Source organism: Pleuronectes platessa, chromosome 7, assembly GCF_947347685.1.
Source record: "Pleuronectes platessa chromosome 7, fPlePla1.1, whole genome shotgun sequence".
In the NCBI taxonomy this organism is placed as follows: Eukaryota; Metazoa; Chordata; class Actinopteri; order Pleuronectiformes; family Pleuronectidae; genus Pleuronectes; species Pleuronectes platessa.
Window position 1 is genome coordinate 6,500,668 of NC_070632.1, and position 15,710 is coordinate 6,516,377.

The following is a 15,710-nucleotide window of genomic DNA, read 5'->3' on the forward strand; positions in this document are numbered from 1 at the left end:
CACTGGTGTACTTTGTTTATTGCCGTCACCAATTCATTGCCTGGTGCTTTCCGCAGCTCATTTTCCAGGTGATGAGAGTAAACTTCTTTGCAGAGGATGCAGATTTATTCCTGTGCCATTGAAGTGCATATTACTATCTTGATAATTTGCCCTCAAAATAACGGTGAAATACAGTCACAGACTTCAGAGCAGATTCTCTTTTTTTGGTCAAATGTGCAGCTGCTGTCTCAAGGTAGCAATTCACCAGAAAATGTGCCTGATCACCTCTTACAGCAACATCAACAAAGCCATTGGCCATCAGATCACGTTTTGCAATTTACACGACATGGGAACTGGACAGAACGAAACTGCCAAAGACTCAATTGTCGCACTTTTCGAAAACAAATCAAGATATATTCAGAGATTTCCAAGGAACCAATATCAGGGGAATCCAACACAAAATACCATGTATGCTACAAAGGACATAACAACACTAAATTTGAAAGTGAAAGCTGCCGGTTGGAGAAAAAATCTCTGAGTCTGATCTAGGATGACAAAATAGATTTTTTTTCATCATGAGTGATGATGACAAACAGGATGCAGGCTACTTGAAAAAAGTAATCTCTTTCTGTGAGCATGATGAAAAATGAAAGTGAGAATCATCTCGTCTGGACGTGAAGGTAACTCCGGAAAGTTCTCTCCTTATTCAAGGTAGGACCTCGGCAGACGGCCTCTCTCATCAACCTCAGAGTAAAAATTCAAACTTGTAAAAGCTGAATTTGATGCAGAGCCTTGAACTGGATTAAACTCATTCAGAAACCTTCTCACCTCCTTCTGCATCCCGCGTCTTGCTCGGCTCTCTCTCCCAGATTCATGTATTATTATTAAGAGTAGGATAAAAATGTGTTTAAATATATATGAGGTGAGATGAGTCGTCCAGTCATCAGGGACAGAGTCAGATTGGGAGCAGGTTGTTAAGAATCGCTTTGTCTGAAAAAAGGGTTAATTGTGGCATGTTGAATTTAGCAGATATAAAGAAGCGTCAATGCAAAGCTCATTGGGATATTTTAGTAATTCTTCTTTTCCGCTAAATAAAGAAAACAGCAGATTTCATGAAGAAAAGACGATTTAATAAAGAGCGACCTCACAGTTGATTGAGATTCTTCAGAGGGTAAACAAATGTGCTGCTGGGATGTGAGACCAACATTTGGAAGATCACATCTTGCGTCCCACATTAAAACGATTGACCTGTAAGTGACCAAAACAATGAGTTCTATTGTCCAAATTCTAAGAGCGGGTGTAACGATTGGACTACAGGAATTTCGAGAGGGGAGGGGGGGGGGGGGGCAGTAAATGGGCATAAACAGGAGACCTAAGTAAAGACAAACAGGAGTCACTCATCCTCTATAAGACACCAGTTAGTGACTGGGTGGTGAAGCCAGGAAATGATCTTCTGGTTTTTCGCTACACATTAATAAAACAAAACATTTAGAGGAACTAAGCCCAGTTTTTACGCAACTTGAAAAAGAGCGTGGGAGTAGATTGAATAATAACTTTAATATATCGAATTAAACAACAAGCAGGACACAAAGACATAATCAGCCATCACAACACCAGACATTTTAACCAGATCATATTGAGCGATGAGTAAACGATACAGAATTCTGCAATCTGGTCCCGTTACACACTTGATCGACCTTACATCCAAACTTTAGACAGAGAGGCAGAGTGCTCCTTCATTCTGTAACAATCTAATCTGCTCTGAAGTCAACCTGGCTGTTTTATCCGGTGACATTTTGGGTGGAAATGAGTTTCATAGATGAGCAGGACGCCATTGATTCATTTCAGGAGAGATGAGTCTTTCAATTAAGCTTTGATTAATTGACTAATTAGTCAGAAGATAATGACAACAGATTAGAAGGCGCAAAATCTACCAAACAAACTTCGGAGGTAATGAATGACGTGAAAAACAAAGCCTTCAGGAAGACACACACACACACAGACACACACACAAACACAAACACACATCCACACACAATCTTACGGCATCAACAACACAGATGAGCAACCTCAGCTTTCATACAAACAAACTGCTCTGTCACTTTCACCAGGCCTCACAGATGAAGTGCACCAAGGACACACTTTATCAAAGAGGATTGCAGCCCATAATACAAAGCACTATACAACCTAAGTGAGTTTATTTTTCATTAGTCATCCACTGCCCCTCTGTTTTCTTCGGTTCTGGATGGAACCGCCTCCGGCCGGCAGACAGTGGCATGCAGCTTGTGTTTGGACTCTAAGTTTCATAATGCTGTTATGGTGGATTGAGTGATTAATAACATAAAAATGATTCAATAATATTTTGCATAACAGTGTTTAACGGTAAGAAATAATTGAATTAAAGTACAGAAATTAGGAGAAGAGGACCAGCTCAGATAACTCTGTCTAGCATGTCCTCTTCTTTCCCTTTTTCCTTTCCCTCTCTCTCTCTTCCGCCTTTGAAAAATGTAATTAATATTTCTTCGGAATTTAGATTACTCCATCAACTGAGCGACCTTCTCCCGAAACAGCTTTCACCACAAGTTTAACCGCCTCACATGTATCGTTGAGTTATTTTATATCCACTGCTCACACTAAATATTTTTTCAAGGTTCGAATACACTTCATATTTTTAGTTTTAGTTTTTTTCAGTCTTTGTGATTTCTGTGGCTCTGCAGTCTCATGTACTTTAAATGATATTAGCCAATGCTAACGCTAATTAGGAACTTACAATAACATGGCATTAGTCAGCATGAGAAAGTTTAAGTTTTCTTAGGAACTCCCTAAAGAACAAATTTCTGAAAAAATCTTAGATATTGGTGACTGAGGCTCATCATCATCTCTTTGTCCCACTACACACAGTCATTTGTCATGTTGCAGCAGCAAAGGATAAAGTCAAATAGATAAACACACAATGAAAATATTATATACGATAAAAGCTGAATATAAACTGAGAGAAAAAGAGAATTGCAAATCGAAGATAGACAATGAATATTGCAAAGTTAAATCAGTTAAACCTGAGTGAGATTTATTGGTGCTTGAAAAGCAAATGAAGATCATAAAAAAGGAGGAAATAAAAAGAAGGTACACTCGAAGTTAAAACACAGCACACGTCAAACATTCATAAAAACTTTCCGGGGAAAAAAGAGATTCAAAAGTTACAGAAGATGTCTCCTGTCTGATTATGTGGACTCTGCAAAGTTCCTCCAGAGGTCGAGGCTGTAAACGGCTCCATCCACAGATCTGAGTGAACCCAGCACAGTACATGTTATTAAGTCCCTGACGTAGTTTGGAGCGACGCCATTTAATGCTTTGATAGTGATTAGTAGAAGTTTAAAATCAATACAGAGGGCAAGAGGAACCCAGTGCGAGCTGGCAGGTACTGGGAGTAATGTGCTCATTAACACCTGCGCAGGACTTTAATGCCTCTCGCTAGCATTCAGGGATTCAGTCCAACCAATAAAGAAAAGGATAAAGTTGCGTGATGAAACAAGGTATGAATTCAGATTAAAGTCACAAGTCACTGTACATTTATTAGCTTTAAAAAAGGATTCAGGTCAACGTGGAGCTGCTCAACCAGATTCTTTTTAATGTGTAGGGAGGACACGCGGGGAAATAATGATGCCCCGAGCACTTAATACAGTGCTCTGGAAAATAAAGTGAGATTTATTTTTAATAGCTCTTCCCTCCAACATTGTACTCGTCTTCATTACAAACGGAACCAGTGTGTTATGACTTTTCTTTATCAAGTGCCATCGATATCATTTTTTCTGTTTCCCCGGTGTGTGATACAACCTCAAAAACATAGACGTGACAACTAACACCACAGGAAACTGATGGTGTATAAAATAAAGTTGTCATATCGTGCTGATGAATTATAAAACACCTCCCCCGCTGCCTTCATAGCAAAGGAGCATAATCCTTTTCAACCCATTCAGGATGATTTTCTGTTATTTGCCGTCACATTAACATTTTTATGGTTAAACTTTTGCTAAAGTAGGATTTCTTAATTTCATAAGTAATTCATATAAGTATGTTTCTAATACAGGATTTCACTGCACAGACATTTCACTTAACCCCCAGCTGTTTTCAGTCTGACCACATACTGTTCCTACAAATGCTAGTTCCAAAGAAAGCACATTTTTAATTATAATAATTTACTTTTAAAGCCTGTATATATTTACCCACTGTGACGTAACCAATTGCTTGGTCTTTTTAAAGCCTCAAGTTTAGCAGTCTGTCAAGCGCCATCTTGTTTTTTTTAGACCAGAAGTAACCATATTAAGCAGGAACCCATTGGACAGTGCTAGCTGTCAATCACATCCATGTCTCGATGATTGCCGTGCTTTATTGGTGATTAAACGTAAACTAGCGTATGAAAATATTGACCGTTGTTATAAATCGAGTGAGAAGGAGGATCATTTTCTCATAGACAACCAGTAAAGTCGCCCTCTGCTGGTCATTCAAGGTTTCGGGCAGCTCCGCATTGACTGCACTTTCCAGTCCCTGAGTTAACGTCCATTTTTATACAATCTATGTTTGGGAACAACGAGTAGTATCGGTGGATTGTCTATAGCTATGTCATTTTATACCATTTTTTTCCCCATAATTTGTTCGATGCAGTTTCTCGGTCAAGTGTTTGTTTTCCTTTATCTTTGACTGAAGAACTCTGAGGGGCCGAGTTGGCTCCTGAACTCTAATCTCCTCGGCACTCTCTGTCTTATACGTTGAAGTAGCTGCCAGATTTACTCAACATCAGAGAGAATGTTTGAATACAATCGTGTTTCTCTCCGTCCCTCGGCCCCGGCCCTCTGCTCTGGTCTGCTTCTTCGCCGCTGCTCCGCATACTTTTCATCTTCTTTCCAATCCTCAACTCCTCGGTGTCATCCGACAGACGCCCGTTCCTCCAGAGTCTCGCTTTGTCTCTCTTTCTTCAGCCCCTCAAACTATAATGCGGCAGCAGCAGAGAGCCCCTTCTGCTCTGGGTGGAGGTCGATGGATGGGAGGGAATTGGCTCAGATGTGTCCTTCGGGCGACGGGAGGAATCAGTAACATGCACAGCAAGAGTCACACTGAGCTCTGGTAAATGTGTGTAACTCCTAGACAGAGCAGCGCTGACACAGATTGTATTGAATTGGGAGTTAAGGGGCCTGAAAGCTCCCCGGTGGGGGGGAAAGCGCCTGGGCTCTGACAGCCTTTGCAGCTTTTTCACCTGTATTTAAAAAACGCTTGTCACTTGTAGCTGGAGAACAGTTATTTTCATCATCTGACTCTGACAATCTTATTTCATTGAATTGAATAGCTTTTACTTTTATTCTGGATTTTTTGAAGCCCTTTGCAACCTTGTTTGGATAAGTGCTGGACTAATAAAGTCATCATCATTATTATTATTATTATTATTATTATAAATGAGCTGTTACAGGTGTCGCTTCAAATACTCCTTCAGTGTGTGACATTCTCAGTGAGCTGCAATCTGTCAGATAATAAAAGCTTTTCAAAGTAAACCTTGTAAAAACGCTCGCTCAAGACGGAAAACAGGCCCATTTTTTTATTAGTTTCTAAAAATATGTAACTTTCTTCTCCAAGATATAACCTCCTATGACAGTTGTTGAGAAATATATATATTTTAACTTTTTGAATTTCCTCTTCATTCCCCAAAAATGTAATTATTGGTAACAACTAGGTTTAATGACATAACAGGATAAAACTGCTTCCCGAAGATGTTTGTTCAGCTTCTCTTTTTGCTGCACTTTTACATTTTGGGAAATGTTTATTACCTTTTTGTGGGTCGCGGATCAATAACACGTTGACGTCTGTATGTAATTGCTAAGGCTGCAAACAACAGAAAGTTAACCTACCGTGGCATAAGGTCTTGACAAAAGGGCAATCAGCTAACTGTCCAAATGTAATTAAATACCCTTACCAAGAGCTTACGGTAGCAATTATCCCAAAACCCAACCCGAGATTTAACCTATTTCTCAACCTATAACTCAAGCAAGATCTCTTTAATCTGTGCGTCATTTGTCGATTTTGAATATTTCTTGGCTAAAACGGGTATCGCTGGTTTCCTCATAAGAGCAAATAGACGTTAGGTAATGACTCCGGTTGGGGGTTTAAGATTCCAGCTCATAACCCCCATAAAACCACAGTCTTGTTAAACAAGCACACTTTATTAATTAAGTGAGCTTTTGAAGTGCAGGCTTGTGGATTTTGTCACTCAATTTGCGCTGTGCTTCTGTCTTGATGCTAAACTAATCTTAGCTGATTGTTGCCTGATATTCCAAAGACACATATAGAGAATTAAGATTAAGATTAAGATACATTTATTTGTCCCAAACACATGCACAGACATGCACAGTCACACTCATGCAATGGAACGGAAATTTAACCTCTGCTTTTAACCCATCTGGTGCAGGACACACAGAGCAGTGGGCAGCAGATGTTGGGGGAGTAAGGTGCCTTGCTCAGGGGCACTGGACAGGGTAGGGAGAATCCTCTTGGATTTTTGGACAGATCAATCCAGGTTCGTCTTTTTGTTGTTTCTCCGTGGAGTCGAACCAGAGACCTTCTCTGCCCATAGTCCAAGTTTCTGCCACTAGTCCACCGCCTCTCCTTGGTGTCAATAATTATCTTCGTTTTTTTCTGCTGCGCACTGATTACTGTGTGTAAAAGGAATGCTACAGCCAGTAGCTCATTAGCTTCATCAGCTAACTGTCTAACTTTAATAGACTCCACAAACCAAATCCTATAAAATAATTAACACATTTCTCATTGGTTTGACCCACAGGGCAAAAACTTTTTTAGGAGCTTGCGTGTTGGAATATTACCTTTTTAAAGATGAAATGAAATATTCCAGCACATAACCCCCATTAAATAACACATTTTTACACCAGGTATAGTGTTTTAATTAATGAGCTTTAGAAGTGCTGGTACATGGATTTTGTTACACTCCTTGAGATTTGTTGTTTCCCTTATTTCCTACTAAGCTTCGCCCAGCCAACCATAAAGCTGCTGTAATTACCATAGAGAGGGAATCGATCCTCTCCCACTTCCTAAAATGTGGAATATTAATATCAGCCCTGTGCCACTGAACCATGTGTGAATATGATTTGCTTTTTTTACCACCACACCTTGAATCCTGCTGCTCACGTTCAGCCTTGGCCGATCCCTGAAACCTCCGAGCACAATGAGAAGCTGAGTTCTACTCTGCGGTGGGGAGACACAACAGGGTTGGATTAGGTTGTCTATGTCAATTGGGTATTACTGGATTTTCCATTCAGTTGAATCTCTCCCTCCATCTGTCTGGAAGCTGATCCATCACCGGCAGACAGAAGACCATTACCACTGCAGAACAATGTGCAGCCTCGTGGTATCCTCGTCTCAGCCAGACAATAGTGGAGGAAAAAGTTTATTCCCAGAGTCGATAAGAGCAATTATACGGTTACTCCAATTGTTACGCTCAAGTGGGAGTAAAATTAAGTTCAGGCACACACACACACACACACACACACACACACACACACAGAGATAGGGGGAGATTGCTTGAGTATGGCATAGCTTTCTTCTTTTATGTATTTCAGTTGCCACCCTCGCAGTCAATATTATGAGGATCCTGCACCATTAAGCCTTTGTTCTCTGCTGTTACGTGTGTGTCGCTATTTGGGGAGACGGACGGATTTAAAGGCAACGCTTTGTGATAGCACGTTAGCTCGGGTGTGTGTGTGTTTGTGAATCAGCGCTTGACCGGCGGCTTTGCCTCGGAGATTGTTCAGCGTCCTGCAGACACTATCCCCTTTCTGTGGCTCGAATGGTGCCACAATTCCAAAGCCTGGATCCTCTTACACGATTCTATCTATACTTCTATTCTACATACTGTACGTGTGTACTGTACGTGTGTGCGTAGGGACACACACATCACCTGCTGCCACAGTTCAATACGGCAACTTTGATCGATCAAATTAATCCATGCAATTAAAAAGGGACCAGATATAAATAACCGATGTCTGAGTCATCACCTGCAGTCAGGATGACAGTGAACCCTCTTCTCATAGAAAGACCCTGCTGCCAGTTTCACTCAACCTCTCACACACAGACCCCCCCCCCCCCCACTAAACCCTGCTAATCCACACACAATCCACACCTCCTCTACAACACACGTCCTTAGTACTTTAATGTTTCTTATGTTTGCTTGTTTGCGTTTTCCATTTCTGCTCAGCTCATCTCTGAACCCTCCTCAATTCCCCCGACAGCAGAGATGAAATTGCTGAACATGTATAGTCAAGGCAAAACACAGTGATGGGCTTATTAAAGACACAGGGAGCGGAGAGGAGGAGCTCGCCTCCTGGCTGCAGCTGCTGCATTGGCTGTGTGTTCAGCAGTGGGGAGGGGTAGAAAGAGAGAGAGGGAGGGAGGGAGGGAGAGAGAGAGAGAGAGTAGAGGGAGGAGGGCAGCACTCTTGTAGGGGGAGAGGGAATGCCCGTTAGTCGCGTCCGCCGATAATAGCACATCAGCCAGAGCCGCTCTATTGGGAGAGCAGAGCACAGGCAGTGCAGGAGGACGGAGCGGCTGAGCTGCAGAGCGGCACACTCGAGGAGACAGGCACACTCCGAGAGAGCGAGGGAAGAGCGAGAGCGCATCAGAAGAGGGGAGGACAGAGCAGGAGCAGAGCAGTGGAAAGAGGAGAGGAGAGCAAGGAGGTGGGGGGGGGTAGAAAAGTTACCAGGTCAGCAGCAGAGCGTGGAAGTGGAGCAGCTGGGACTCAAGCGGGGTCTCAGTCCCACCGGAGCAGCCCGGTGCAGCAGCAGCAGCAGAGGAGGAGAGTGATATTACATGAGGGGATAGAGGCAGAGCTGTGACTTCTTCCTGGAAAGGCAGTCCTGTCATCAGGGTTAGGGTAATGCTCCTCACAGGACCCCCCTGCACAGCTTCTTCAGCAGGATCACTTCCACACTGCGAGCAGGAGACACTTGAACCTGGCCGAGGCGTCTGAGCGCTGCAGAGTCTGATCCATCCGTGCACTGTGAAAGTGGATGTGCCGGTGCTTCCCTGAAGAGAGTGGAGCTGTGGAGGGTGGAGTTGTTCTGTCCTGTCATCTCTGCAGAGACTATGTTAGACTGTGCGTCGGGAAGTCCTTCATCAGCAGCTGCAGCCCTAGAGCATGGAGAAGTCCAGCAGTGAGGAGTCAGCCATTCACCGTAGCCCCTCAGTAGACAGCCGTGACTCCGATTTTGCCCAAGCCTCCACGTCTGGCCGCCCCTTCGGTGGCCGGGGGTTCACCGCCGGTGCTTTCTACGGCTCCACGGGCTCGCGCAAAAACGCACAGCAGGGACAGGCTGGAGCGGCAGCTGATCCCAGCGCGGGGGACAAGTCCAACGCCAAGCCGAGCACACCCAAAGGCAGCAAATACGTGGTGTTTTACCTGGATCTATCCTTTGTGTTCCTTCTAGAATTCAAGAAGTGCAACATGGCACGAGGCTGCCTCTGCTGCTTGAAGTATATGATGTTCATCTTCAATCTCATCTTCTGGGTAAGTGGCTGATTTATTGTTTTTGTGTGTTTTTCGCTCATCGCACTTTGTTCGCGTGCAACAACTTTCTCAAATGTTAATCAGGAAGCATTAGGATAAAGTGATGGTTGTCGGTGCAATAGTGCGTTTCTGATTCTTACATCAGGCTGTGTGTGTGTGTGTGTGTGTGTGTGTGTGTGTGCCTGCTCCTGTCTGTGCGTGTTGCTATTCCTGGATGTCATGACAGAGTGGATGGCGCTGCACCAGGTCCCCCTTTTGTGTGTGACTGTCCGGGGATGGCAGGTAGGGGCTGGGACTGTGGCGCTGAGGGAGGGAGTGGGTTCGTTCGGGTCACACATTCACGTGGTTGTGTGATTTACGGTGAGCATGAGGTTGTAATGCAGCTCTCGGTATGCAAGTGAAATAGAATAAGCCTCCACCGGGCAGTTACATTGATGAGCAACACAATACGTCATTGGCAATATGAGCTGAGGTGGTGAGGTGGTGAGCCAGTGGTTCTGGGGGGAGCTGATGTGATTTGTGGGCTTCATTGAAAGCTTTACTCGTGTATGAAGAATGTCTCTGGGGTAAAATATGAACAGCGATATTGAAAATTTGAATAATCATCAAGAATCTCTCGCTCTTGTTGTTATCTGGATTTGATGGCTGAAATGTTTGTGTTTTCAGGGTGTAATTAAGATGGTTATTGCCTTAATGAGAGATGAAAATGATAATTCACTCACAGAAACCTGGCCAGCGTGTGCTAGCCTCTGATTGTTGCCCGTGCATGGGCATTTGTTTTCAAAGTGGGCATCCCTTGATATGTTTACAGAACAGATTAAAGGGCTTATGGGTTACGGGGCCAAGGCTTTTGTGTTTTGAATGCAGCGAAGCGTGAAGCGTAAAAACATCCCATCACTGGGGGGCCTCCACCAACCACGGCCCACCATGTCACTGGGTTGTGAGCCCTGCTAACTGGGGCACACGGGAGGCAGCGGAGTGGGCATTAGCCGGAGCCCAGCTGTGAACTGGCCAGCGTTTTAAAACGCACACACGTACACATGCAGCACACAAAGTGAGATCTGTCTCGATGGCTGTCCTCCATGTCTGAAAACGGACAGGCCTGCTAGTGAGCAACCCTGCATCAGCAGCAGGGAAGGGTCTCTGGTGTCTGAGGGTGAAATCTCCATGTCACCCTCATATCATTATTCAGGCCACAGAGGCAGCAGCCAGGGTGATTGGCAGAGAAACAGGAAAGGCTCAGGGGCTCCTCTGTGTGCCTCCTCCTTCATGTGTTTGTTTTAAGGGAATGAAAGGGTCAGAAACTGGGAGACGATGTTGGATTCATTAATGCAGATGCAGACTTACCTCGATGTGAGCAGCGCTTTAGAACCCAGTCAGTAAATGTGGAGTTCAATTAAGCGCTCGAGGTTTGGCATCACTACTGAGTCAGAGTTTCCAAGCGTTTTGGTTTATCAGCCAAATGATCGATAAACGGTATTTCAGTTTTTAAAAATCCACGATTTTCCTTATTGAAGGCATCAATTCAGAAATTGCCTTTTTTTTATAGCCCAAGAAGCCAAACAGTCAAAATATTAGATCTCTAATTATTCTTTTTACATGTGCTTCAGTTCCAGCCGGCTGGGCTCATTTTATAGATCAGAAGCCGTGTCAGTGCACTGCTGAGGATCCACCTCTAGAAGAGGTCACGAGGTCATTATGATCTGCTTCTTCTTCTTGAGGGCCGGTCACAGAGGATTTACGCCGAGGCTTTTACTTCCCAGTTTCTTTCCAGGCTCAATTTGTGTTTAACCCTTTTCAGTGGCAAAAACCCTGCCACTAATAACCGGCTGCTGCACACCACTAATAAGGAGGTGAAAAGAGGCTTTGGATTTCAAGGCTGGTGGCCCCCCCCCCCCCGCCTCATGTGGAGTCAAGCCCCACGGCCTCCACAGGCGTGTAATGCAGCAATCCCTGAGAGAGCCACGGCTCTCCCTTTGGTGAGGACTTGTCGAGACCCTAAGTGGCTGTGGACTTCTCCCAGTGCGGCGCATTTCCTGCTGTGCAATAATTAATTTTTTACCCTGGTAATGTTCCCTTAATGAACACCCACCATGCACATTCCCTCCTTTCCCTGCACATTTCCCCCTCTCCCGTTTTCCCTTCCAGCAGCAGATCAAATTAATAACAGTTTAATCAGCGTCCCGTGGGAGGAGAGCGGCTTGATGTGTGGGTTATGATGCAGCATGTGGCCGCTGGGTCCCAGTCCATCAGAATGTGACAGCTCCAGGCTCTTTGGCATCTGCTTGACCAGGCCGGCTGGACCGTGGCTCTGCAGTGAGCACGCGGTGTGAAGGTGAGGGCTTGTGGGAATGTAGGATCCGCTCTTCGGGGCGAGGGGTCGGGGACAGTGTGTCTGAGCGAGACAGGGATAGGTAAGGTTAGAGGCATGCTGTATCTTGACACCCCTGGGATTGCAGTGCTCGCCTCTGATGCTCCAGGAATCACAAGGTTACCGCAGCTGGTAGGGAAGGGTGGGGGGGGGGGGGGGGGGGGGGGGACGGTGCGCCGCTCCAACACCAGGTGCAGCCGGCGTCTCTTCTTTCTGTCGCTGCAAACATGCTGCACACACACACACACACACACACACGTAGCAGCCATCCTTGGTTAGCGCACTCACCACCCACACACCCTGCGCTTCCCATGGCTTCCAGTGGTAACTTGAGGCACAAGGTAAACAGCGGCCGGCACTCAAGGCATCTCCATACATGCGCTCATACTCGAGCCCACCCCCCCACCTCCCCCCAGCAGTTGTTCACGACCATCTGGCTCCTCTTTCTTATGAGGGATTAGGAAAAATCTGAGCCACAGGGGGAGTTGTGGGAAGATTAGAGCAGTATTGGGTGGCGCTGCCGAGGATTGAGAGGGCGGCTCCTTCGGCCAACAATCGTCAAAAAGCTAATTTGCCTTTTGTGCTATGACGGTGTTAGGGAAGTGTGTGGTTTTTATAGGGAAGGTGGGTGGAGGGAGGGATCTGTTGTGTTGTGCTCACACAGAAACACACACACACACACAGACACATCGAGGGACTGTTCGAGCGGCCTGATAGGGTGATTGATGTTAAGCCCCATCGGAGTCAGCCCTGTGAGCACATCAGTGATGGTGTTCCTGGGATTTCAGCCTCTCACTCTGCAGTGGGTCCTCCACCCGCAGCCTCCTCTGTTCATCGCTCCCCTTCAACATTCAATTTACTGTCCAGCGCTGCTCGTTTTTATCTTGTCCAGTGAGACCGGGCCACCTTTTGGAAAAGCAAAAAAAAAAAAAAGCAACATCACACACAAGCTTGTTTTCACCGTAATAGATAGGTTGTGCCGTAGCCGTCCCAGCTGGGCCATTATCAAACCACATCAAAAATACCTCATTTCATTTTCTTATTTAAAAGAAAAGTGTCGTCTCAGCGGTTTTGTCCTACGAGTACAACAGGGCAGGTGGAGTCAAAGCCACTTCTTCTGTTGGAGGAGAGAAAAACCTCAAATGTGTTTAGACTTCCCTGAAACCTGGTGCTCACGTCGGGGATCGCTGCAGGACTTATGAACGATTTGGTCCAAAGCAACAGAAGATTAGTTTTTCTATTGATTGAATCCCTGAAATTGTGTGTGTGTGTGTGTGTGTGTCTGTGTGAGTGAGTGTGTGTGTGTGTGTGTGAAGGTGAACGTCTGTGTCTGGTTGAATGAAACACCATAAAGCATTTCACAAAGGCTGTCCCCCCCCCCCCCCGGGGGATTTCAATCAAAGGTGCCAGAGCAATTTGCCTGTTTCTCATTCTCCGGATCGGCACATGAAAAGTTCAGCCATTATTTATGGCTCAATGTGCATTATAACAAACTTTTCTTTTCTTTCTCTAACACAAGAGGCACAGCTGAACTCCATCAGTCACTGCCAGGTGAAACAAGGTTTGGGGAGCGGGGGGGGGGGGAAACAGATGAGGGTTGAGTGGCCGCTCTGCGAGATGATGAAACAAGCTGAGGCACGCCGAGTCGTCACATGCATTTAATTCAGTCGATCCACCATGAGGGGCGGGCTCTTGAAATTGGCTTTGAGTTTGAAGTGGCAAAACCAGAGCCGGTGTCAATCTCACACCTCCAGCTATGATGGCATATAGGCGTTCAATGGCTTGAATCAATACCAGGGCCTTTAGGGGTTCACCTCAGCCAATCAATACAACCAGACCTGGTATATACGTCTTTCAGAATCATCCGTATCTACAGAAAACATTTACACATCTTACATTTATCCAATGCACCAGCGTCTTCTCCGAGAGCTGCTCTCGTCATTTTTCTGCAACATTAACATGAAGAAAATCATTATATCTACACGCATCTGCATCATTTGGAGCCTTTGTAATTAGCATCCCCCCACAGAGCGCCGGGCCTTGATTCAGATTGGCCGACCCGCTCGGTGAACTATCTCCGTGTGTCCAAGCTTTGTCCGGGCGCTCCGTCTCGGGAGATCGCCGTAATTTACACGCCGCTCCTCGGCCGCTTCGATTTCCCGGCCGTGTGGTGCAGCGCCGCTGAGCTCATTAGCTCATGTTGCAGATCTACTGGAATACAGAGTCGCCATGTTTCACTCTAGGGGGTCGAGGAAATAGAGCGTTAGAAATGAAGGTGCAGTGTTTTTAATTTATTTTTTTGCTGTTGGTAGGTGGTGCTCCTGCTGGGGGGGGGGGATTACGCCTCCCACCCCATCATTCACCCTCGCTTTGAATTGGACGGGGCCTCAGACTTGATGAGTCGTTGCTTTTGTTTGTTGGTTTAGTCAAAGGGTGATTACGACTCACACGAGGAGATGAGAAACTGCAACGTTTCAGTTTGCAGAGTTAATAACTCGCGAAGGCAAAGATTAAATAACCTCCCTCGCAAAATAACCATAGTTTCCTTAAGTTGATGCCACTCACACAGTACGAGCTCCTCTGGGGAATTCAGAAGTGAAGTTTTGAAGTTTACTGCTCTGCAAAAGGTGACCGCGCAGCAGGTACAGTTTCAGAATCAGAAGTATTTTATTGCCAAGTACACCTACAAGGAATTTGCTCTGGTAATTGGTGCATACAATGAACATAGGACATAAAAACGCAATAACATAAAAACGCAATAAATACAACATACATAGGAAAGGCAATAAAAAATAGAAAACCAGTATATATTTACTCACTGTTTACTTCTTATTTACTCACTTTTTTCCAATATTTATACAGAGTAACATTTAATTTGACATAAACATTTCTGAATAAAAATATATAGAAGATAAAAGATATAAAAAGTTTCTCCCCCGATGCTACAGTGTCGGCTGCGTGTTGAATCTGACACGTGAAGACAGTCACCTTGGGAACAAATGAAAGAGCTTGTAGCTAGAGGAAATCAGTACATCAAAGCCGATAGATGACCTCAGTGTGTGATAGGTTCCACTCATCCTCATTCACTCTACACACCAGTACGGCTGTGTGATAGGACATACGTCTCTCAAACCTACCGAGGTCATTTCATCTGGTGTCCAGATAAGGAATCATCATTACCTGTTGCTCGAGTGTGAAACACGTCTTAGCTTATCTCCCTCAATCCACATGGTGGGAAAAACAGTAAATTGTCTCCTGCAACGTCCTGGATGTGTTTCAAAGACTCGACTGGTGAAAATAAACGATAGAGTTTATTTTTTATTGCCACAAGATATACATATATATAAGCATATTGCACAGAGCTACACACTAGTGCCCCGTTCTCCTGAGATGTGCACCTCTCTCATGACTTATGGTCTCCTGAGAGGGGAAATGAGAAAACAGACACTGGCAGAATTTTGTCATCATCAAGCTATTCGGTAAATCTTCTCCAGTAAACACTCGGCCCCAAGATTCAGCTTCACGTCTCAGCTCCAGCGATTAAAAAAAATGCCAGTGAGCTCGCTTTTTCTAAATATAGGCCCGAGGAGTTCAGAGAAGAGAGGATGGGTGAACGAGGGGAAAAGAGACGAGTGTCATTAGTTCTGCATACACAAGCAGATCCTTTGAAAAGATGATTTGCCAAATAGTGGCAGCAGGCGGCGGCGTGCTGTGGTCAATAAATGCGGATTTGGCTCCACCCCAGTGTGGTGGAGGACACATGCTGTTTTGGGGTCGTTGATCAAAATGTCAAAT

General features: G+C 45.0%; 1 protein-coding gene across 1 annotated transcript in view; it reads left to right on the forward strand.

Moving 5' to 3' along the window:
- Positions 1–8,498: 8,498 nt before the first annotated feature.
- The window catches only part of tspan9a (tetraspanin 9a), a gene marked incomplete at its 3' end in the record, with an annotated part of 65,389 nt that continues 58,177 nt past the window's right edge, over positions 8,499–15,710 (forward strand). The window contains 1 exon segment of the mRNA XM_053427995.1: positions 8,499–9,544. Coding sequence (XP_053283970.1) covers positions 9,176–9,544 — 369 coding nt within the window.